This window comes from Mobula birostris, chromosome 21 (genome assembly GCF_030028105.1).
Source record: "Mobula birostris isolate sMobBir1 chromosome 21, sMobBir1.hap1, whole genome shotgun sequence".
Lineage (NCBI taxonomy): Eukaryota > Metazoa > Chordata > Chondrichthyes > Myliobatiformes > Myliobatidae > Mobula > Mobula birostris.
The window spans coordinates 38,978,056-39,002,380 of NC_092390.1; the positions used below are offsets into that span (position 1 = coordinate 38,978,056).

Consider the following 24,325-nt stretch of genomic DNA (forward strand, 5'->3'; position numbering starts at 1 on the left):
TGCAACTTAATGTGGATAAATGTGAAGTTATCCACTTTGGTGGCAAAAATAGGAAAACAGATTATTATCTGAATGGTGGCCGATTAGGAAAAGGGGAGGTGCAACGAAACCTGGGTGTCATTATACACCAGTCATTGAAAGTGGGCATGCAGGTACAGCAGGCGGTGAAAAAGGCAAATGGTATGCTGGCATTTATAGCGAGAGGATTTGAGTACAGGAGCAGGGAGGTACTACTGCAGTTGTACAAGGCCTTGGTGAGACCACACCTGGAGTATTGTGTGTAGTTTTGGTCCCCTAATCTGAGGAAAGACATCCTTGCCATAGAGGGAGTACAAAGAAGATTCACCAGATTGATTCCTGGGATGGCAGGACTTTCATATGAAGAAAGACTGGATGAACTGGGCTTGTACTCGTTGGAATTTAGAAGATTAAGGGGGGATCTGATTGAAACGTATAAAATCCTAAAGGAATTGGACAGGCTAGATGCAGGAAGATTGTTCCCGATGTTGGGGAAGTCCAGAATGAGGGGTCACAGTTTGAGGATAAAGGGGAAGCCTTTTAGGACTGAGATTAGGAAAAACTTCTTCACTCAGAGAGTGGTGAATCTGTGGAATTCTCTGCCACAGGAAGCAGTTGCGGCCAGTACATTGGCTATATTTAAGAGGGAGTTAGGTATGGCCCTTGTGGCTACGGGATCAGGGGGTATGGAGGGAAGGCTGGGGCGGGGTTCTGAGTTGGATGATCAGCCATGATCATAATAAATGGCGGTGCAGGCTCGAAGGGCCGAATGGCCTACTCCTGCACCTATTTTCTATGTTTCTATCTTCTTCTACCTTAGGCCACAAACTTATCAATCACTCCTCGCATGTAAATATTTAAAGTGCACTTTAAATTATAAAAGAGGGTTTACACAACTTTACGCAACTCCATAATCAACATGTTGCAGCTGCTGATTCAGTCAGGAGTTTATAGCTCAGATCTTGCTGTATGACTATAGTATTTACTGCCAACACATGGTAAAAGTGACAGCAACTTTGGGATTTCACCAGAGACACAGTTTCGCACAGAAATCCAATACCCAGCTGATGCTCCTCACCACCGCACCCCCCCCCCCAACATTTTTATCCTGGCTTCTGCCTTTCCTTTCCAGTCCTGACAAAGGGTCCCGTCCCAAAACGTTGACTCTTCCTTTCCCTCCAGAGCTGCTGCCTAACCCACGGTGTTCCTGTAGCGTTTGTGTTTGTTGCTCCAGAGCTGCAGCAGGTTGTGCTTTTGTCTGTTGTCCCCTGAGCTTGCATTGTGCTTCATTGTATCAACGCTGGAGAGCACATTCAGAAAGGTCAGTGGGAGTGACGTGGACAATGAGAGTTTCTGTGGCACTGCAGCATTTTATAACAACGCCCTGTAGACAATGTAGTGAACACCAAAAGCATTCGACCCACAAAAGTGCAAGTGAATTATTACTACCCGTGGAAAGGCCCACTGACCCAAACATTGTCTTTGTAACTTATTACACTTCTTTGTTGCCCTCTAATATCCTCATTAACAATCCCATCTCTGCTTTAGGGTTATTTCCTCTGCCCTGTTCATTCCTCCTCCATTTCTCTGCATCTTCAAACTACATTTTTTCCCCTCTTTCTCAGTTCTGGAACCTCAAACATTAACTGTGTCTTGTCATAGGTGCTGCCAGATATGCCCAGTGTTTCCAGAACCTCCATCATCCCATTTTTAAAAGTTTTGATAATTTCTAAAGTAAAGATAGTAGGATTTCCCGTTATGAGATTGTACATAGGATGTGTTAATTCACTTCAGTAAGAAGTCATTCTTTTTAAAAGTGATTTATTTAAAAGCCCCTTGTTTCAGGGGTTGTATTCTAATCTCACCTCCTTTCAGTGTTGATCATTAGATAAAACTCTTTAACTTAAGTAATTTAACTTACCCTGACCTTTATTCTTTTGCACCTTCTTGTTCAGCTCAGTCTCAGACAGAGCCAGAGACCCCATTCTTTCCTGGGCTCACATTGGGTTGAGGTAGAGGTCGGGGGGGGGCGGGGTGTTGTGGGAGAGGGATGTGAAGACTTGCTGGACTTCTCAGCATTCAGTGGTTCTGGAAATTCTTGGAACAAGAGTTTGTGGAACAGGACACCACCTGCTAAAGCAAGGGCAGCAGTTTTAGTTCCTAGTGCTGTGGTGAGTGACAACCTTCTGAGGTGAAATGCTAGCCTCCCCAGCATTGAGGGCACTTTCAAAATGCGGTGCCTCAGAAAGCCAACATTGATCATTAAAGGCCCCTATCATCCAGGACATGACCTCTTCTCATTGCTAGCATCAAGGAGGAGGTACAGGAGCTGGAAGATACATGCTCAACGTTTCAGGAACAGCTTCTTCCCCTCTGACATCAGATTTCTGAATGGATAATGAACCCTTGATCCCATAACTGGAGCTGCAGCTCGATGGCCTTCGATTCATATGGGAGAATAAGGTGATAGACAGAAGCTACAGAAAGGTAGTTACTCCTAGGTTGTAGAAGACAGGTAACTGGGTGACTGTCAGGAGAAGGAGGGGAAATGCACAGCCAGTGCAGACTACACCTGTGACCATTCCCCTCAATAATAAGTATATAACTTTAGATACTATTGAGGAGGACAACCTGCCAGGGGGAGCCACAGTGACCAGGTCTCTGGCACTGACTCTGGTGCTGTGGCTCAGAAGAGCAGAGAGGTGAAGAGGACTGCAGTGTTGATAGGAGATTCCTTAGTCAGAGGAACAGAGATGAGGTTCTGTGGACACAATAGAGACACCCGGATGGTATGTTCCCTCCCTGGTGCCAAGATCAGGGATGTTCGGGGATGTCTCAGATTGTGTCCATGGCATTCTCAGGGGCAAGGGTGAACAGCCAGATATCTTGGTACGTATTGGCACTAATGACACAGGTAGACTAGGTGAGGAGGTCCAGAAGAGATATTTTTGAGAGGTAGGTAGAAAGCTGAGAAACAGGACCTCCAGGGTAATAATATCTGGATTGCTGCCTGTGCCCTGTGCCACATACCAGTGAGGGTAAGAATAGAATGATTTGGCATTTGAGAAGGAGAAGCTGAAGTCAGATGTATCAGTATTACAGTGGAGTAAAGGGAATTACAGAGGCATAAGAGAGGAGTTGGCTATAATTGATTGGAAAAGAAAACTGGCAGAGATGACAGCAGTCCAGCAGTGGCTGGAATTTCTGGAAGCAATTCAGAAGGCACAGGAGAAATAAAAGAGAAATAAGTATTCTAAAGACAAGATGATACAACCATGGCTAACGAGAGAAGTCAAAGCCAAATAGAGGGTATATAATAGAGCAAAAATTAATGGGGTTAGAGGATTTGGAAGCTTTCAAAAACCACCAGAAGGCAACTAAAAAGTCATTAAGAAGGTAAAGATGGAATACGAAAGTAAGCTGGCCAATAATATTAAAGAGGATACCAAAAGTTTCTTCATATATATAAAGTGTAAAAGAGAGGTGAGAGTGGATATTGGACCACTGGAAAACGATGATGGAGTGGTAGTAATGGGGACAAGGAAATTGCAGATGAACTGAATAAATATTTTGCAACAGTCTTCACTGTGGAAGTATGGTGGAAGTTCCAGGTGTTGGGATCATGAAGTGTGTGAAGTTACTATTACGAGAGAGAGGTTGTTTGGGAGGCTGAAAAGTCTGAAGGTAGTTAAGTCATCTGGACAAGATGGTATATATCCCAGAGTTCTATAAGAAGTGACTGAAGAGATTGTGGAGGCATTAGTAATGATCTTTTATAAATCACAAGATTCTGGGATGGTTCCAGAAGACTGGAAAATTGCAAATGTCACACCACTCTTCAAGGAGGGAGAGAAGTAGAAAAAATGAAATTATAGGCCATTTAGTCTGACTTCAGTGATTGGGAAGATGTTGTATTCGATCATTAAGGATGAGGTCTCAGGGTACTTGGAGGAACATCATAAAATAGGCCATAGTCAGCATGGTTTCCGCAAGGGAAAATCTTGCCTGAGCAATCTGATGGAATTCTTTGAAAAAATAACAAGCAGGATAGACAAAAGAGATTCAGTTGATGTTGTGTATTTGGATTTTTAGAAGGCTTTTGACAAGATACCACACATGAGGCTGCTTAACAAGCTACAAACTCATGGTATTACAGGAAAGATTCTAACATGGACGTATCAGTGGCTGATTGGCAGGAGGCAAACAGTGGGATTAAAGGGAGCCTTTTCTGGTTGGCTGCTGGTGACTAGTGTTGTTCTGCAGATGTCAGTGTTGGGACCAATACTTTTTTGTGCTAAACGCCAATGATTTGGATGATGGGGTTTATAGCTTTATTACAAAGTTTGCAGATGATATGAAGATAGGAGAAGGGGCAGGTGGTTTTGAGGAAATAGAGAGGGTGTAGAAGGACTTAGACAGATTTAAAAGAATGGACAAAGGAGTGGTAGATGGAATACAGTGTCAGGAAGTGTATGGTCATGCACTTTGGTAGAAAAAATGAAATAGTTGACCATTTTCTAAATGGAGGGAAAATACAAAAACCTGAGGTACAAAGGAAATTGGGAGTCTTTGTGCAGGATTCCCTAAGGTTTAATTTGCCGGTTGTGTCTGTGGTGAGGAAGGGAAATGTGATGTTAGCATTCGTTTCAAGAGTACTAAAATATAAAAGTAGGGATGTAATGTTGAGGCGTTATAAAGCACTGGTAGGGCCTCGCTTGGAGTATCGTGAGCAGTTTTGGGCCCCTTACCTTAGAAAGGATGTGCCAAAACTGGAGAAGGTTCAAAGGAGGTTCAAACAGCTGGTCACAAGATTTGATAGCGCTAGGCTTGTATTCACTGGAATTTGGAAGAATGAGGGGTGACCTAATTGAAACGTATTGAATAGTGAAAGATTTTGATAGAGTGGATGTGGAAAGGATGTTTCAATGGTGAGAGTCTAAGCCCAGAGGACACAGTCTCAGAAGAGACCATAAGGCATAGGAGTAGAATGAGGCCATTCAGCCCAACAAGTGTGCTCTACCATTCCATCTTGGTTGATCCTGGATCACACTCAACCCCACACACCTGCCTTCTTGTCATATCCTTTGATGCCCTGACAGATCAGGAAATGATCAACTTCCGCCTTAAACATACGCACGGACTTGGCCTCCTCCGCAGACCGTTACAGAGTACTCCACAGATTCCCTACTCCCTGGCTAAAAAAATTCCCCCTTACCTCTCTTCTAAAGGGTTGCCTCTCAATTTTGAGGCTGTGCCCTCTAATTCTGAACACCCCCACCGTAGGAAACATTCTCTCCACATCCACCCTATCTAGTCCTTTCAACATTCGGTAGTTTCAAAGAGATCCCCCCTCATACTTCTAAATTCCAATGAATACAGGCCCAAAGCTGCCAAATGCTCCTCATATATTAACCCCTCCATTCCTGGAATCATCTTTGTGAACCTCCTCTCAACTCTTTAATGACAACACATCTTTTCTGATATATGGGGCCCAAAACAGTTGACAATACTCTGAGTGCAGCCTGACTAGTGTCTTATAAAGGCTCAGCAGTATGTGCTTGCTTTATATTTTATTCCCCTTGAAATAAATGCCAACATTTCACTTGCCTTCTTTACCATAAACTGAACCTGTAAATTAACCTTCTAGGAGTCTTGCACAAGGACTCCTAAGTTCCTCTGCACCTCTGATATTTGAATCTTATACTTATACTTAATACCTTATTGTCCCCAAACAATTGATACTAGAACGTACAATCACCACAGCGATATTTGATTCTGTACTTCCCGCTCCCTGGATTACAAATCGATAGTAAATATAAAAAATTTAAATTATAAATCATAAATAGAAAATATAAAAATGGAAAGTAAGGTAGTGCAAAAAAAAAAATGAGAGGCAGGTCCGGATATTTGGAGGGTACGGCCCAGATCCGGAGTAGGATCCGTTCAGCAGTCTTATCACAGTTGGAAAGAATCTTCTTCCCATTTAGACAACAGTCCACACTATTGTTCCTTTTACCAAAATACAATATCGTAAATTTCCCAACCCTGTATTCCAACTGCCACTTTTTTTTGCCCATTCTTCCAATTTGCCTAAGTCCTGCTGCAATTGCATTGATTCCTCAGCCCTACCTACTCCTCCACCTATGGCCCTCAATTCCATTATCTAAATGATTGACAAACAATGTGAAAAGTAGAGGTCCTGAGGAACACCACTAGTCACCAACAGTCAACCAGAAAAGGCTCCTTTTATTCCCACTCACTGCCTCCTGCCTGTCAACCATTCCACTATCCATGCCAGTATCTTTCCTGGAAAGCCACAGGATTTTATCTTGTTAAGCAGCCTCATGTATGGCACCTTATCAAACGCTTTCTGAAAATCCAAGTAAAGGACATCCACTGCCTCTCCTTTGTCCACCCTGCCTGTTACTTCCTTGAAGAATTCTAACAGTCTTGTCAGGCAAGATTTCCCATTACAGAAACCATACTGACTTTGACTTATTTTATCATTAGTCTCCAATTACCTTGAAACCTCATCCTTAATAATAGACTCCAACTTTCAGCAACCTCTCTCAAGACTCTGGGATGTAGTCCATCTGGTCCTGGTGACTTATACACCTTAAGACCTTTGAGTTTGCCTATCACTTTTTCCTTTGTAATAGCAATGGCACTCACTCCTGCTCCCTGACACTGACAGACCTCTGGCACACTGCTAGTGTCTTTCAAGTGAAGACAGATGCAAAATACCCATTAAGTTCATCTGCCATTTCTTTGTCCCTCATTACTACATCACCAGCCTCATTTTCCAGTGGTCCAATATCAACTCTCTCCTCCCTTTTACTCTTTATATAACTGAAAATAGAAGTGCATCCTTTCAGAACGGAGATGAGGAGGAATTTCTTTAGCCAGAGTAGTGAATCTATGGAACTCGTTGCCACAGGCAGCTATGGAGGTCAAGTCTTTATGTATACTTAAGGCAGAGGTTGATAGATTCTTGAATGGTCAGGGCATGAAGGGATACAGGAAGAAGGCAGGAGATAGGGGCCGAGAGTTAACATGGATGAAATGGCTGAGCAGACTCGATGGGCCAGTGGCCTAATTCTCCTCCTGCAGGTTATGCTCTTAATACCTCACTTTTTCACTCCCTTTTTACACTACATATGTAATTTATTCTTCTATATATATATATATATATATATATACTTAGTGTAATTTATAGTTATTATGTATTGTAGTGTACTACTGCGCTAAACAACATTTCACGACATATACCAGTGATATTAAAACTGATTCTGATTCCAACCAAACTCTAACCAACAGTGATGACTCAGTAAAGCCAGTGACAACCTGCATGAGAATTGGATAATCTTAACTGTTAAAATTTGTTATACAAAATGGAAGTACGGTGTTATGTACATACAATGCCATAATTACAGCTTGGAAAATCAAACCCAAAATAAATAAAGGTACAATAATTTAAAATATTTTGTATTTTGCTTGTTTTAAGATTGTTTTGCTTCACCATAGTCATGCGTGCTTGACGTACTCATTATTTTGCACTTTATAAAATATCAACCAATTGCTAAAACCTTGGCTCTTTCATTCCTGTTTTGCCCTTGTAAGATTTCATACATGATTAGTCGTGCTAGGTCGATAACATCACTACAAGAGATTCTTTGTTGAACGCTTAGGAATTGAAGACTTTCAGGAACTGGCACAGAACAAGAGGCCTGGGGGAAATCAGTCATAATTGAATGACAGGGCAAGCCTGAATAGTCTACTCCTGTTCCTGTTTCCTTATGTTAACCTCTCTCCTAAATCCTGAAGCCCAGACCTGGGCATAATACTCCAGTGATTGATTTGCAAAGACTTTTTATGGCTTCCTTGACCAAGGTCTCCATTTACAACGTCAAATATTTCATATAAAAATAGTTTGTATTGTAGGGTGCACTCTTGACTTACAAAGTAAACAACACAGATACAGTATAGACTGTCTGGACATTAAGTAGAGTAAATTTTGAACATTTTAAGACCCTTTATATTTTGCAACTGCCTGCAGGAGAGGTGGATACCATAGTTAAGATGCACGTGTGAAATACTGAACAAAAATACATTAATAGCTCTAGCATCTTGAAAAATGGATACATCACCAGGACAACACATACACAAGAATGTCATAGAGGATCTCATCTCTTTTCAACTCTTATAGGACAGTTCCAGAAGACTGAAGGACGGCTAACTTATGTCAGTTAAAAAGAAGTAAAAAAGGATGAACCAAGCAAGTAGTTGTAGGCCAACTAGTTTAACTGGTAATACCAAATTTTTGAAATTCATTCCAAAGGACAGTCTAAACCTTCATTTAAAAAGGCACCTATCAACATAGAATAGTACTGAACTGGAACAGGCCCCTCTGTCAACAATATTGTGCCAAGCTAATGAAATACCCACTAAACTAATCCCTCCTGGCTACACATGTCCATATCCTTCCATTTCATGCCTGTCGAAGAGTCCCTAAAGGGTTTGCCTCCACCATCACCCCACACAGCACATTCCAGGCACCCACCACATTCCGTATAAACAAACTTACCCTGTTGCCATAAATGCACGCCCTTTGGCACAAGGCATTTCAAACCTGGGAAAAAGATACTGGCCGTCTACTCTATCCATGGCTCTCATGATCTTATAAACCTCTATCAGATCGCCACTCCCACAACCCCCACCCCCACCCCCAGCCTCTGCCATTCCGGAGCAAACAACCCAAATTTGTCTAAACTCTGCATATAGCACACATCCTCTAATCCCAGCAGCACCTTGGTAAAACTCTTCTGCAATTTCTCCAAGGTCTCCACATACTTCCTATAATGGGACAACCAGAGCTGAATGCAATACTTCAGATGCAGCCTTACTAGTTTTATAAAAATGCAACATAACTTCCCGCATCTTGAACTCAGTTCCTCAACTATTAAAATTAGCACGCATTATGCCTTTCTTTACCATCCATCAACTGGAGTGAACTTGGACCCCAAGATCCTTCTACTCGTCAATGCTATTTAGAGTCTTGCTGTTAACAGTGTAATGTTGCTTTACATCTGAACCAGGGTTAGCATGGACACAATAAATAGAAAGTCAATACTAACTAATCATTGATGTTTTAGGAGTTAATAAAGAGGATCATCATGGGTAGAATGTTTTGTGTCATCTACTTTGATTTTTAGCAAGCACAAGTCCCCAGTCAGTTTGGATTAGCAGCAACATCTCCTCCACAATTTCCATCAGCACAGGTGTACCTCAAGATGTGTACTTCGCCCCCTGCTTTACACTTATGACTGTGAGGCTGAGCACAGCTTCAGTACCATATTCAAGTTTGCTGAGGACACCACTGACATAGGTCAATCAAAGGTGCTGATGAATCAATCAGTGTGCAAAAGGCAACTGCGAAAATACAAAAATAATAATAAATAAATAATCAATTAATATTGAGAACATGAGTCCTTGAAAGTGAGTCTGTAGCTTGTGGGAACGACTCATTGATGGGGCAATTGAAGTTATCCCCTTTGGTTCAAGAGAGTGATGGTTGAGGTGGATTTAGAATCTGGATGAATGGGGCCACAGCAACAACTTCTTACTCAATGTCAGCAAGACCAAGGAGCTGATTATTGACTTCAGAAGGATGAAGTCAATAGTCAGCTCCATGAGCCTGTCCTGATCAGAGGATCAGAGGCAAGACTCAGCAACTCCAAATTCCTTGGTGTTATTATTTCGCAGGACCTGTTCTGGGTCCTACACGTAAGTGCAATTACGAAGAAATCATGGCAGTACCTTACTTCTTCAGGAGTTTGCAAAGATTCAGCATGACATCCAAAACTCTGAAACTTCTACAGATGTGTGGTGGAGACTGGCTGCATCACAACCTGGTATGGAAACACCGATGTCCTTGAATGGAAAGTCCTACAAAAAGTAGTGGATATAGCCCAGTCCATCATGGGTAAAGCCCTCCCCATCATTGATTATATCTACATGAAGCATTGTTGCAGAAAAGCAGCATCCATCATCAGTGACCTGCTAGGACAATTATTGGGTTTAGCACATTTACATTTAGTAAATGACTTTGGCTACCAGTCTTTACATCTGAATATGTATTGTGGATTCAATTTGGAGTGCAGCTCTGAACAATGGGTTCCTGAAAACTGTGAATCTCAGACCTGACAATACTGATTAAAATTCATTTGGAAGCCTGTGGTGTGCTTGCGAATCAGAAGGTGTGAAGTTTGTGTAGTTTCAAAGAAAGCATTGTCCATACTTTGTAAATATGGATGTGTTCTTTGATGTTTTGCACATAATACCAAGCCCCACGTTGGGCCAGCACACCTTTTGACCAAAATTGTCTGCATATGATGCCTGCTATCCCTTGTTTTGTTGAACAAAGAAGCTGCTTTGTGTCTACTAGTACTTTTCTCCAGTAGCTTCATTCACACAACAAGCCCCACCAACCAGGACACTTAAAAACGCAGACACGAGGAAATCTGCAGATGCTGGAATTTCAAGCAACACACACAAAAAATGCTGGTGGAACGCAGCAGGCCAGGCAGCATCTATAGGAAGAGGTACAGTCGACGTTTCAGGCCCGACAAAGGGTTCCGGCCCGAAACGTCGACTGTACCTCTTCCTATAGATGCTGCCTGGCCTGCTGCATTCCACCAGCATTTTTTGTGTGTGTCGCCTCCCAGGACCTGCTCTCTTCTTGCCGCTGCCATCAGGAAGGTGGTACGGGAGCCTCAGGACTCACACCACCAGGTTCAAGAACAGTTATTACCCTTCAAGCATCAGTCTGTTCAACTAAAGGGGATAACTTCACTTGCCCAATCATCGAAATATTCCCACAACCTATGGCCTCACTTTCAAGGACTGTTCAGCTCATGTTCTCAATATTAATTGCTTATTTATTTATATTTCTTTCTTTTTATATTTTTAGTTTGTTGCCTTTTGCACACTGATTGATCATCCAAGTTGGTGTGGTCTTTCAGTGATTCTTTTATGGATTTATTGAGTATGCCTACAAGAAAATGAAATGAATCTCAGGGTTGTATATGGTGACAATAAATTTACTCTGAACTTCGACATCATCAACTCAGATGTAACCAGAACTTAAAGTGGCAAATTGGCTTTATAACAGGGAGCAAAGGGTAATGATTGATAGGTGTTTTGGTGGCCAGAAAGGTTTTATCATTACGGTCTCATGGTGTCCAGTATTCAGTCTTTCACCTGGGTCTAGAGGGAGAGGACAAACTAAACAAGTTTGAGGATTGTACAATAATTTGCTGTATCATTGGCAAAGTGGAGGAAAGCTTTACACAACAAGAAGGTATAGATGATCCAGACAATTCATCATTAAATCTAACATTTGGAATTCAATGCAGTGAAGTATAAGATAATGCAAGAAGGCACAAGGCAGCAGGAAAATATACAATATTTATTGCTAGGGAAGAACAAAAATAGATATCCTGTAGATCTTTAAAAAAGCCAAGTAGATGCTAAGAATGTTTTACAGGATACTTTACTTTATCAGCCAAGCAAAATAATACAAGGGTAAGGATATTATACTTCAACCATTTACACACAGCTCACTTACTATACATTCAGAACAGTAGTGAAAAGGTGTGACTGCATTAGTGAAGCTGCATTAAATCCCAACAACAGTATGTAGCTTTGAGAAAATAGTGGATATGGACCTGTTTTCTTTGGAACAGAAGAATCTTATAAAATTTCGAAGAACCAACACAATTGGAAAAGACTTTTCCCTTTAGCAAGGGAGCAAAGATATAAAGTAATTGGCAGAAGGATCAGAGGAGAAAGAAGAGTAGAGGCCAAGAATTCCTGTTAGTCAAAAATCAACAGCCTGCAGGGCTGCAGACCCACCACCACAAGTTGATCTCTGATTGGGAAGTTCCTTTTTGACCAAGGGATCTAATGGCTTGCTTTTAAGTAATACATTTCTATGACTTCAAAGGTTTCAAAGCTACATTTAATGTCAGAGAAATGTATGCAATAAACATCCCGAAATTCTTTTCCTTCGCAAACATCCACGAAAACAGAGGAGTACCCCAAAGAATGAATGACAGTTAAACGCTGGAACCCCAAAAGTCCCCCCAGCTCCTCCCACCCACACATAAGCAGCAGCAAAGCAACAATACGCGCCCCCCCCTCCACCAGCAAAAAAGCATCGATTTGTAACAAGAAAATGTAAATCAGCAGTTACTAAAGGTGGAGCAATAATTTACATCAAGATTAAGGTACCTTTTATTTTAAAGGGAACTGATGTGAAGTTCTTCCGTGAGGTCAAATGGCTTATATATTGTGAAATTACTCTTTCATAAACAGGGACAAATAAAGCAGTTCAATACCATGTTTTATTACATCAAATAGCTCTACATCAAGAAACCAAATTAAAATTTGCAACTAGTAATTGATACTATACAGGCATTAATACACTGGCAGTTGAACACAACAATCTCTTAGTAATATATTAGATCACAAAAAAAAGGAATCACTTTTATACTCAAATATAGGAGACGACCATCTTAGACCATGAACGTGCATTAACAGCATTTTTTGTGAACTTTCTCTTAAATGATTCCAATGTCTTGGAATAATTACTAGCTTTAATCCCCAAAATACAAGTCTATTTCTTGTAACACAGCCACTGTTGGACTTGTACCCTTCTCCTCCACAAGTTGCATGGATTTCTTTTAAAGACACAATTCTTCTAGATTTTAAAACCTAAATTTGATTACTAATTGCTACTGGATTTCACCTCTTTCTTTAAGCTGCTTCATCTTTCTGCTCCACTAACTGATGCATAAATCTTTATCTCCTTCATTATCCCAAACTCATCATTGAGCTCACTTGCATAGACGATGTTAAATAATTTCACCTTATAAAGAACTTGACACTATCAATTTGTCTTATACTAAATCCCATTCCTCTATCCCTGAGTTAATCATTCATAGCGCCACAGCACTTGGGAATTGCTTTTCTGTCTTGTGTAAGTTTAACTTTGATTTTGTATCCACTATCCTTAACTGTTGTCTCCTTATTTGAACATCAGCTCCAGAGAACCTTTATTGTATTACAATTATTTATTCCTGAACTCTTCTTCCTTATAATATCTCCCCATCTTAAAATTTCTTAGAACTATTCTTTCACTTTGCCTTTTCCCAAATCCTGTATCAAAATATTGGAACTATTCAGCAGGTCTGGAGACATCAGTAGAGAGAGAAATAGGGTGAAGTCTTCAGTTCAATTACCTTTCATCAACTCTCAACTTTTTAATAATTTCTGAAGTAGTGGTGGGGGGGGGGGGGAGAGAATGGACTTGGGTTCAGTTGTTTATGTAAAACAGACGCACACAGACTGAAATGAACAATTTCTGTGCTGTATTATTATACTTCAATGCCTGTTCCTGTCTAGTCCTCAACTGTGAATCATGATATTAAAACCCTAAATAAAATTTATATTAAAACGAAAATGTGATCCATAAAACTGTACATTATCATGGAAAAGAAAACAAGTATTTTTAATATAAATGGTTTATTTGTTATATGTTTTGGCCAATGAAATCTACAGATTAATAGGGAATACTGTACAATCAATACATGTTCAAACAACATCACTGATATGGTAAGCTTACAAACAGATTTTTACTGTTTTGCCACAATTGAAGACAGTAAAAGAAAATGTTGAAAGATGCAGCATATTGTTGGTGGTAGCAGTTGAAACTAGGGAGAAAGGTTTGGAGCAAACAGTTAGAACCCTATTTAACTTGTTTCATCAAAAATATGCAAAGGAAAAAAAAGTCTTGGACATTTTCAACAAAGATTCAAAAGTAACAATACAAAACATCAAGGAGATCATGTCTAGAACCAGAGACTACCTTAAAAATTGTCCTCATCTGGTACAAAGTTGAATAAATTATTTGTCAACCATGAAAATGCCATCAAATAATGGTGCATGTAGGATGTAGTGTAATTACTATATAAAATAAGAGAAACATTATTTAGCTGGGGTTTAATGAAAGGAAAGATTGTAAAAAATGTACAGCAATGGTTTATTAAAAGGAAATAAAGCAGAATGGATACAATAGACATCTTACAATTTTTGAAAATAAACTGTACAGTCAGCAAAAAGTTAAAATGCACAGGTCTGAAAACTAACATTTGCTGCTTGGCCAAAAAGGTTATTCTAGATACAATACTAATTAAATATTTATGTCGCTAATGCATTCTTGGTTTCAATGATCACTGATAGTACTTGCTGCCAGTTTTAACCAAATGAAAGTGCTTTATTTTGCTCCTAAAAATGTGTAATTAGTCTGCACCAGCAGCATACCCACAATACCATAAAACGAAAGAATGGAACTGATAATGCTCAACTGCTAGGTAAGAATGATAGCACGTTAACCATACTGCAGTCAGACATCTCATGCTTCCTCTTCTGGAAAATTTAATATCTTGCGGTGGGCCTGACGCAAATACTGTTGCTGCTTGAAGTACACTTTAAAAGCCCCTTTGATAGCTACAAAGGCAATACCACCCTGTTAAATGAACAGACAAGAATAGTCAAAGTATTATCATGTTCCAAATAAGCTTTCTCTCTATTTCTGATGCTTTATAATTTAGTTAGTAATCTGCAAAAGCAAGAGGAGCATGTTCCTTCTGACTTTTCATTCTTTAGATGATAGTTTAAAGTTCTGCATGCAACAAAAAGATCAGAATAAGTTGAAAAACAAGTAGTTCCAAATCCCTAATTAAAAAAAACACATAGTAGTGAGTCCATATTTTGATATAAGAATTCTAAATTCTGAACAAGATGATCTTTTCTAAAGGTACAACTGTGGGTTTGGTGTTAGCCAAATAGTTAATTTGTGTTTGTATTCTTGGTGAGTCAGAACACCATTTATAACATGCAAATGCAGGTTTTTGATTTTTTTTTTGGGGAGAGTTTTATGCTAATCAAAAGGGAAGCACGCAAACATTAGAGAACAGACTTCCTCCTTCACCCCAATTCTTACAGAGATTCATGTTCTCTAGTCAAATATTTCCTGACCTACCATTTCTTGCTTTCAACAGACTACCACCAGCAGAGCATCATTTTGAATACTCTACCCATCTGCACCAATCTGGGATATTTATAATGCATCAGTTCCAGAGTAGGAGCACATTTGTGCCTGTGAAGGCTGAAGCTGAACTTGACTAAGTTCCACCCATACGTAAAAAATGTTCAAGTCCATGGAACACTGAGGTCTATGGACTTCAATCTATTTAATCTCCAAACAAGATCACACACAAACTTTCAGGAGCAACATATCTTTGAACCCCCCCCCCCCCCACTTAACTGATGAAAACTCTTAGAGTGAGTAGCATGGTGGCACTATAGGTAATGCAGTTGTCTCACAGTTCCAGCAATATGTATTCACTTCTAGCTTTCAGTGCTGCCTATGTCAAGTTTACACATTTTCCCTGTCAACACATAGGTCTCCCTCAGATGCTCCAATATCCTAGATACCAAAGGTGTGCTGGGTGGTTAACTTAAATGCTTAATTTAAATTAGCCCCAGTGTAGGAAGTGGGAAGTTAATTGGGGAGAAAGTATAGCAAAATAATGGGGGAAATGGGATATTCCAAGAATGGCACAGGTTTGTTATCCTGAAGGATTCCTCCTGTGGTGTAAGGAAACATGAACTTGGAAGCATTAGTTTTAACATTTCAAGTCAAGGTGTTCATTGTTATCCTGGTTTAATCCAAAGGTAGAATCTCTGGTGCCAATCAGGACACCAAGCATCAGAATATAGGTATATACTCAATATAAATCTTAATTCTATTTGAAACAAGATACTTGTTCATAATTTTTAAATTAATAAACACTCCATCAATTCATTCAAAAGATAAGAGAAAATATAATCCATAATCACTTTGAAATATATCTCTGGAGTTGTTAAATCTCTTCCTGTGCAAAATGAAGCCATTTATTCCATACCATGAATAAATGGCTTCTCTCCCAAGGAAGAGCCATTTATTCAATGTATAATCTATACTCATTAACCTATTAAAATTAATATGGACATACCTTATTTAATCCGTACAATATATCTGCATTCCTTTCATTTATACTGGTCATCTTACCTGGATGCTTGGCTAGGTTTAATCTGAAAACTATCACATAAAGTTCATTTTTCTATGATATTCATGAATAGTGCAAATAGCAAGACATCTAGAACACACTACAGTAGATGTCAAAGGTCTCGCAAGGACAAAACCTTGCACATTTACAAGTAATTTTGGCTTTAACTGCCCAAGACCCTTTTCAGTGTAATTTTCTATTACACAATTTATTTCACGAGCTGGATTCTTCTTTAAAAGTCTGCAAAATATTAGCAAATAAATCCACATTAAATCTTCAACTTTACCCAACTCTTTTTTTTTTAAAGTCAGGGTTGTAAATAAGAATCATGTACAGTAGATTAGCATCCTGTTCTCATTGTAGATCCGTAATGATTAAATAGCAATTTAGTTATCATATAATGATATTGTATGATGTTATCCTCTCTTATTTCTTCTTAAAGGAAGGTAGTAACTCTAATATTCCTTAAGGTTGTTATAGCCAGAGGTGGTAATGGGGACAAACTGCCACTACTTATTAAATGCTCCCAACAGCCTGCATGTAGAATAGCCAAGTCCAGCTCCTGGCCTTCATGTGTGGCTTAGCTACTAAGCCGGGCAGAGGGGTAAAGCTGGGCTCCTTTGGATTCTTTAGCTGATTGGAGAGGGGAGCTTACTACATGGGCAATAGCTTGCTCTCCATATCCTACTGCACTGGCTTGCATATCAAATAAGACAGCTGAAACACAACATCCATGGCTGACCCCAAATGATCTTTAACTCTAATATGTTTAAATGTTCATAATCTTGTTGATGCAACTTGAAAATTGGTGTTTCCTTTTTGATAGATGTGATATGTGCATTTAACTGAATACACACAGCCGATAAAAATCGCTACCTCCTTCCATATGTATCAACATTGAATTGAGAATATTTTAAAATTATAAAAATAAAATAAAATTTATAATACAAATGATCAGGACTTTATTCTCGTTAGTAATAAAGTATATGCCATCCTGGATTGAACTATGGTATAAAATGATGTACATCCAGGAAATAAAACTGGGGTCATAAAACTACTTGCTTGGATCTAAACAAATTAATTTGTGCTTCAACCATTACTGCTGCAATAAATATTGGATTTGGGGTCAACTGAATTTACCACACTTTGGACTATTTGACCTCACTGGCTTTCCTTTGGTCACCGGAGAACATTCATATTGCCTCTGAGTAATTTTGTGCACCCATTTGACTGACAAAAATGTTAGTTAGATACAAGTTTCACATCAATCAAAAAGGAAACATTAATTTTCAAGTGGCCTATGAATATATGATCTCAGGACATCCCAAAGTGCTTTAATGGTCATGCAGTGGATTTAAAAATTAATCACAATGCAGATAAATGAAGCTGCCAATTTGCATGCTGTAGAATCCAAAGAAAAGCAACAAGATAATCAAGTACTCTGCTTTAGTTATATAGTGATAAATGCATTATCAGGATACTAGAAGGGCCACGTTGCTTTCCTTCTAGTAAACCACCTTGTTGCCATCTACATCCACCTGTGAAGACAGATATGGCCTAAATTTAATGTTTCATCGAGAAGTTTGCTTCTTTTCCAGTGCTGGACTTCCTTAGAATAGCCCTGAACCATCAGTCCATATATTCCAGACACACCTCCAAAGAGGAAATGTATCCAGTTTTCTGACCCTGAGCTGGCCACCAACCCAAATACAGATAATTGTATGTTTCGAAACATACATATATCCTTTTTCTGATAATGTTCATGTTAACAACTGAAGTCACTCCATCAGTAAAAATATCTGCAAGAGCTTTGAGCAGATAACGACAAACATATATGGTTTAAAACTTATGCTAACAGTTTAATGTGAGAATATGCTTCAAAACAAGCTTAAACTGTTTAATACTGCTCACCAAAATTGTCCTTTGCAAATTTGAGTTGACACTGCTGAACATTAATTTACCAACTATCGTAGCAATTGTAGGGAAAACCAAAGCACCACAAAGTATGCGAGTAGCTGACACGTGGTCCGCTAGGGGGCTGGCCTCAGCTGGAACACGAGGAACTGGACAACCTATTCCTGAGAGAATAAAGAAGGAAAAGGATCAACAAAGGAAAGTTACAAAACACAGTCAACATTTCCTTTTTCTTTTGACAGGAGGACTGAAAGTGTGCTACATTACTGGAAAATTACTAAATATCACTATTATACACTAGACTAAAACGTATGATACAAAGCAAAAGGGCTTCACTGTAAGAAAGCCATGCTATACTATTCTGATATACTAAGTTCCACAGTCAAAATACTCAGTTATCACAGATGCAAACAGCACAGAAGCAGACCCATCAGCCCATCATCCACACCAACGATTAACTACCTTAGTCATCTTTCTTTTTTTAAGTCTGCAACATTCCTATCAACAATCCCACAGATTTTATTACTCACCTACACAACAGTCACGATTTACAAAAGCCAACTGAACTACCAACCAGCATCTTTAGGAAGTGGGAAGAAACTAGAACACCTAGAGGAAGCTCATGTGGCCAAAGAGAGAATGTGCAAACTCCATAGAAGATCAGGGTTGAGTCCGGGTTCCTTGGGTAGTGAAGCAGTGGGCCTGCTAGCAGTGTCACTGTATCTGCAGTCCACTTATTAGTTATTTTTCTTTAAGTCTGCAAATGATGCTGATTCCATAATGTGACTAATATTTCCACGAAAGCTCCAAATTGCACACTTTCTAAAAAAATTAGTCTATTTTTACTCAATGCAGTTTGGGGTAAAAGTAACCATGTGAAGTGAAGCTAAAACCATCATCGAGATGGCCACTGTTTTAAAGGACTTGTGCAGCATGAGCAGACTCAATGCCTTTGACAGGCAGGATCTGTAAAGTGGCCATAAGCCACATGGGGTTCAGTTCATCTTGGTTCTGCTCATCATCAGCCTTTACTTCTTTACTGTATTGCCATTCAACCAATAGCTTAAAAGGAAAGCACATTGATCAGATTATTATACACAAGTGAAATTAATTCAACATTTAATGTACTTAAGTAAGATCCATCATTTGGCATTAATGGCTATATGAGATTATTTCAATTTTGCACTAATTAGGCAACAAGACAAAAGGTTACTGCCAATTGCAATTCTCTGGAGTTATTAAAGAATACATTTATTTGTAATTTTAAAAAGGTTCTTCACAAATAGATATATACACACACACGTACACGTGCGCGCGTGTGTGTATGTGTGTATATATGAAAAATGACTGCATTTTTCAGGGTGTTCATATTCCACTGAAGACGACATGACAATTCTCCAACTTCTGGAGGCTGCCTACCTAATCACTACATCCCAAATATTAAGAGATAAATACTTACACGCCTTTAAAAAAAATTATCAAAACTTGATCCTAGGCTTCAATACACATAATGCTATACTTCATGGAACTTAGAAAATTTTAAGAAATGATTTGAAAAAAAAAAAATCAGGATATTAAAAGGGAACCAAGAGGGAGCTAGAAGAAACTATATTTGTTAGTTGGGAATTCTAGGACTAAATGGGAGAGGGTCAAAAAATTAGGGACAGGCCTTTTAATGGCAAACTTTGGATAAACCTCTAACTTCTGTTAACAAAAATCTAAACCAACCTGAAGCAAAGCTAAGAATTCCAATATACGAATGAGCTACACTGAATAATGAAATAAGCTACAGAGGCTAAATAGAATCTACTTCGTTTCCAGAATCCATGCTAAAAGGAAGGGAGAAAAAAAAACACTTGTATAGGTCTTAAATATCATAAAGACTTAAGAGAATAATAGTTAACCAGAGGACAATCTCAGAATAGAGGGGCGTCTTTTTAAAACGGAGACGAGGAGGAATTTCTTTAGCCAGAGGGTGGTGAATCTGTGGAATTCTTTGCCACAGGCAGCTGTGGAAGCCAAGTTGGTATAAATATTTAAGGCAAAGGTTGATAGATTCTTGATTGGTCAGGGTATGAAGGGATACGGTGGGGTGGGGGTGGGGGGGAAGGTAGGAGACTGGAGCTGAGAGGAAAATTGGATCAGCCACGATGAAATGGCAGAGCAGACTTGATGGGCCAAATGGCCTAATTCCGCTTCTAAGTCTACGGTCTTAACCTTTGAAACCTACTTACTATTATTGTGAAAATAATGTTGCAGATATGGCATTAATAGGTAATATGGAGTAGCAAAGCAATAGCAGAAAATAACATGCTCCTATGCCCTTTTCAACAACACTGACAGGACGTAGATGCATATTATTTTCTGCTAGCGTTTTAAATTCCTTCAGTTTCTACATTTATTAGATGCATCTGGAATGCCTGGATATACAAAATTAGGAATGGAACAGCAACAGAGCGGCTGATTTCCCGTGTTTATTAATCCTCCTTGTATGGTGATGCACTGTAACAGCAGTGAGAATCAAATAATAGTAGCCTATCAATTTTTCTTTCATACCAAATGATGCAAAGTAATTGTCAAATAGTAAATATATAAACTTAAGTAGTTGGATAACACTCTCTCCACTGAGAAATCTGTAACTTGAATACTGGTAACCCAGCAGTCTTTCACCCAGCCTTATGAATCAAATATTTACCATGTTAAATGATTCACAAGACATGGCTTCACTCATTAGAGGCTGACTGCAGCTGAATGTTTGGGATCATATTGAGGACCATGCACAAAGGTGCTGTGCAAGAGCAGTATGAGTGGACCACCTCACAAACTACCCACAGCTCACCCTTTCAAGCCACTCACGCTATCTCAGAACTCACGCAAGCTGAGTGGCTCTAATTCATCCCTTTGATCCCAAGGACTGTCTAAGAAACACCTTGTTGACATTTCACCTTCAGTAGAAAATACTTGTGGCCAGACAGAACAATTTTATTAATTGTGATGAAGCACCTAAACATTTATTTAATGTGAATGAGAATTCTTTTATTTTACTGCTTAAAGATCAGTCACGCTTTCTAATAATGGAGGCACACAATGCTACACAAACGAATAGACAGTAAATAAATATATAAAAAAGTTGTTTTTGCACATATTCGTGAAGCACATCATGATGCACAGGAATATTGTGCATTCAGTTCAAAATTGTATTAATTTAGGAACTGGTTTTCTAGATGTAATTATTCCCACAAGAATCAGAGGAAAATAGAATGAGAGGTTAGTGCTCATATCTGTAACAAATAGGCAATATTGGAAACTTATGTTAATATTTTTAAGTAAGATTTGATGAGAATTTTTAATAACTAGGAGAGATGAGTAGTTTTTGATTTAGGTGGTTACAAAGCTTAATCACATTGCTTGGAAACACACTGCCAAATGCTTTTAAATTACCTGGAAATATACTATTTAAAATCTGCAACTTATTGGAGTACTTTCGCCAGAGTTTCAGAACGTAGTCTTCCCAACGAATCATCTTGCCCAAAATAAGCATAACTGGAATGGTTGGAAGTCCAATTAGGAGGAATAGTGGATCAGCTCTCTCCATGACATCTAGGCCTTCTTTATGTCCTACAACCTGAACATAAGAGCCCACAGCAACCATTATGACAATTCAGTTGGTAATTACAAACACTGAGAGTGCTGACATTGACTATGTGACAATAATTCAAAGGTCTACAACAGTAATCCTTATTTAGATATCACTTTATATTTCACAAGTCCACTAAAACAGTTTCAATGTTACATATGTATAACTGTATCCACGAGAATAAAAGTAAAAGCACGAGTTAAACAACTGACAAAATGCGTAAGTGACTTATTTGCTCCTGGTGCAATCTCTGTATTGGTGAGACCTGATGTAGATCGGGGGACCAGTTTGTCAAGCACCTTTGCTTTGCCTGCCACAAAAGGTGACATTTTCCATCGGCCACCAATTTTAATTTGACTTCTCATTCCATTCAGACAGGTCTCTTCTACTGACACGATGAGGTGACGCTCAGGTTGGAGGAACACCATCACATTTTCAGTATGGGCAGCCTCAAACCTGATGACACAAACATCAATTTCTCTAAACTAGTAATTTCATCCCTCCCCCCTCTCCCCCCCCCCCCCATTTCTCATTTTGCTTCCCCTTTCATCCCTTTTCTCCTCACCTCCCTCTGGTGCCCCTTTTTCTTCCCCTTTTCCCATTGCCCACTTTCTCCTGTCAGATTCCTTCTTCAGCTCTTTACCTCTTCCAACTATCACTTCCCAACTTCTTACTTCACCCCCTCTTCCCCACCCACCCTCTTTCCCTCTCTGCCGTTTTTATATACCACCTGCTAGTTTGTACTCCTTCCCTTCCCCACACCTCCTTATTCTAGTTTCTGCCCCCTACCAATGAAGGGTCTCATCCCAAAATATTGACTGTTTATGTCCCTCCAGAGATGCAGCCTGACTTGCTGAGCTCTTCCAGCATTTTATCTGTGTAACACCAACAGTGACTTTTTCTCAACGTTTAGAACTTCTGGAAAACATTGCAATTTGCCATACAGATGGCAAAGCTGTATCTATCATGTGTATTAATACAGAATGAGATGAAACTTTTGCACCCAGAAGACTGATTTACCTTGAGTTCAAACTTAATTTGCTATCAGATATCAACAACTATTGACATGCAATTAACCAAAGGGCTTTCTTAGTTACTTGCAACTGACTCCATTTTACCTGCATAACAGTCACAGCTCCGTAGGTGACCGCAGTCCAGTAGATAGAACCCACCATGATTCCAGCTGCTGCAAATGGGCATGCTTTTGAGATTAGACGGTCCGCAAGATCCAATACATAAACAACAGGACCTAAAAAAAGTAAAAAAAAAAACACAAGTTTGAGAAAGTATACAAGAATTTTAATTTGAATTAAACAATTAATAAAATCTTTGTTCCTAAATTATCCGGATTAATATCACAGACATATGTCATGAAATTTGTTGATTGTGGCAGCAGTACAATGCAATACATAATAGAGAAAATATGAAGTAGTGAAATAGTGTTTATGGGGGAAGGGGTCAATGTCCATTCAGAAACTGGATGGCAGCAGGGGAGAAGCTGCTCCTGAATTGCGTGCCTTCAAGCTTCTGTACTTCCACCAACGCAAAGCAGTCCTACAAGTGCCCCTGTGCCTTCCTTGTCAATACCTCCGTGGTCATCACTATTGGTGCTACAGTCTTCAGTCTCTGCCTGTACTCAGTAGAAGTATAGCCAGGTGATCAGACTTTCCAAAGTATGGGTGTGGGGGGAGCACTGTAAGTGCTCTTGATGGTGGTGTAACAGTGCTCCAGTGTGTTTGGCTCCTTTGGTACAAAAGTAATTTGTTGGTAATAATTATTTAGAGATTTTTTTCCCCAAGCTGGTCTGGTTCAAATCCATCAAAATGATAAGAAGGCATCAGGATGCCCTGTATCAAGCCTGTTTATTATGTTGCTCAGTTCGACTAGAGTCTGTTTGACACTGGCCTGAAGTGACATGTACACCACTACCAAGATGATCGCTGAAATCTCCCGTGGCAGATAAAATGGCTAGCACTTGATTGCAAAATATTCCAGGTTGGATAAGCAGGGCAGGGACAGCACTGCAACACTTCAACAGAAGGAGCTGATCATAAAGCATACTCCACCTCCTCTGCCTTTGAAAGACTCAGCAGTTATATCTTTGTGGTGTATTGTGATTCTGTCATACTGTATTGCTACATCTGGAACGGCGGGGGACATGCAAGTCTCCGTAAAACTAAAAATGCAAAAGCTTTTAATATCCCTCTGGTACAACAATCTAGCTGAGATCTTCAATTTTATTTACCATAGACTGTACATTTGCCAGCAAGATGGTTGGTATTGGGAGTCGAAAGTTACACTTCCATAGATGAACTTTTAAACCACAGGCGGCATCCTCTTTTCTGCTGTCTTAAAAGGGGAAGTATGCCAGCGACCAGAGTCCTTTTGGATTCTGTTGACTTTGAGTAGCGACAGATATTTTTTTAAAAATTGCCTTAAAACAATGTTTCCTTTACTTCAGACATTCTGGCCAAATGAGAAGACAATTATTCTAAGTGTACTAATTTTAGCCCAATTGTTAAGGACACAGCTGCTGATAATTAATAAACATTGAATAAATAGGCTTGTAGAAAATTTCCACTGT

General features: G+C 39.4%; 1 protein-coding gene across 2 annotated transcripts in view; it reads right to left on the minus strand.

Moving 5' to 3' along the window:
* Positions 1–13,583: 13,583 nt before the first annotated feature.
* marchf5 (membrane-associated ring finger (C3HC4) 5) overlaps positions 13,584–24,325 on the minus strand; it is a 74,027-nt gene continuing 63,285 nt past the window's right edge. The window contains exons 3-6 of one of the 2 annotated variants that reach the window (XM_072239341.1): positions 22,860–22,990; positions 21,546–21,729; positions 18,102–18,268; positions 13,584–14,605 (exon numbers count right to left, since the gene is read on the minus strand). In XM_072239341.1, the coding sequence (XP_072095442.1) occupies positions 14,492–14,605; positions 18,102–18,268; positions 21,546–21,729; positions 22,860–22,990 (596 nt within the window). In that variant the 3' untranslated portion in view covers positions 13,584–14,491. Of the gene's footprint in view, positions 16,431–18,101; positions 18,269–21,545; positions 21,730–22,859; positions 22,991–24,325 lie in introns of both variants that reach the window. The other variant, XM_072239342.1, reaches the window with a different exon arrangement.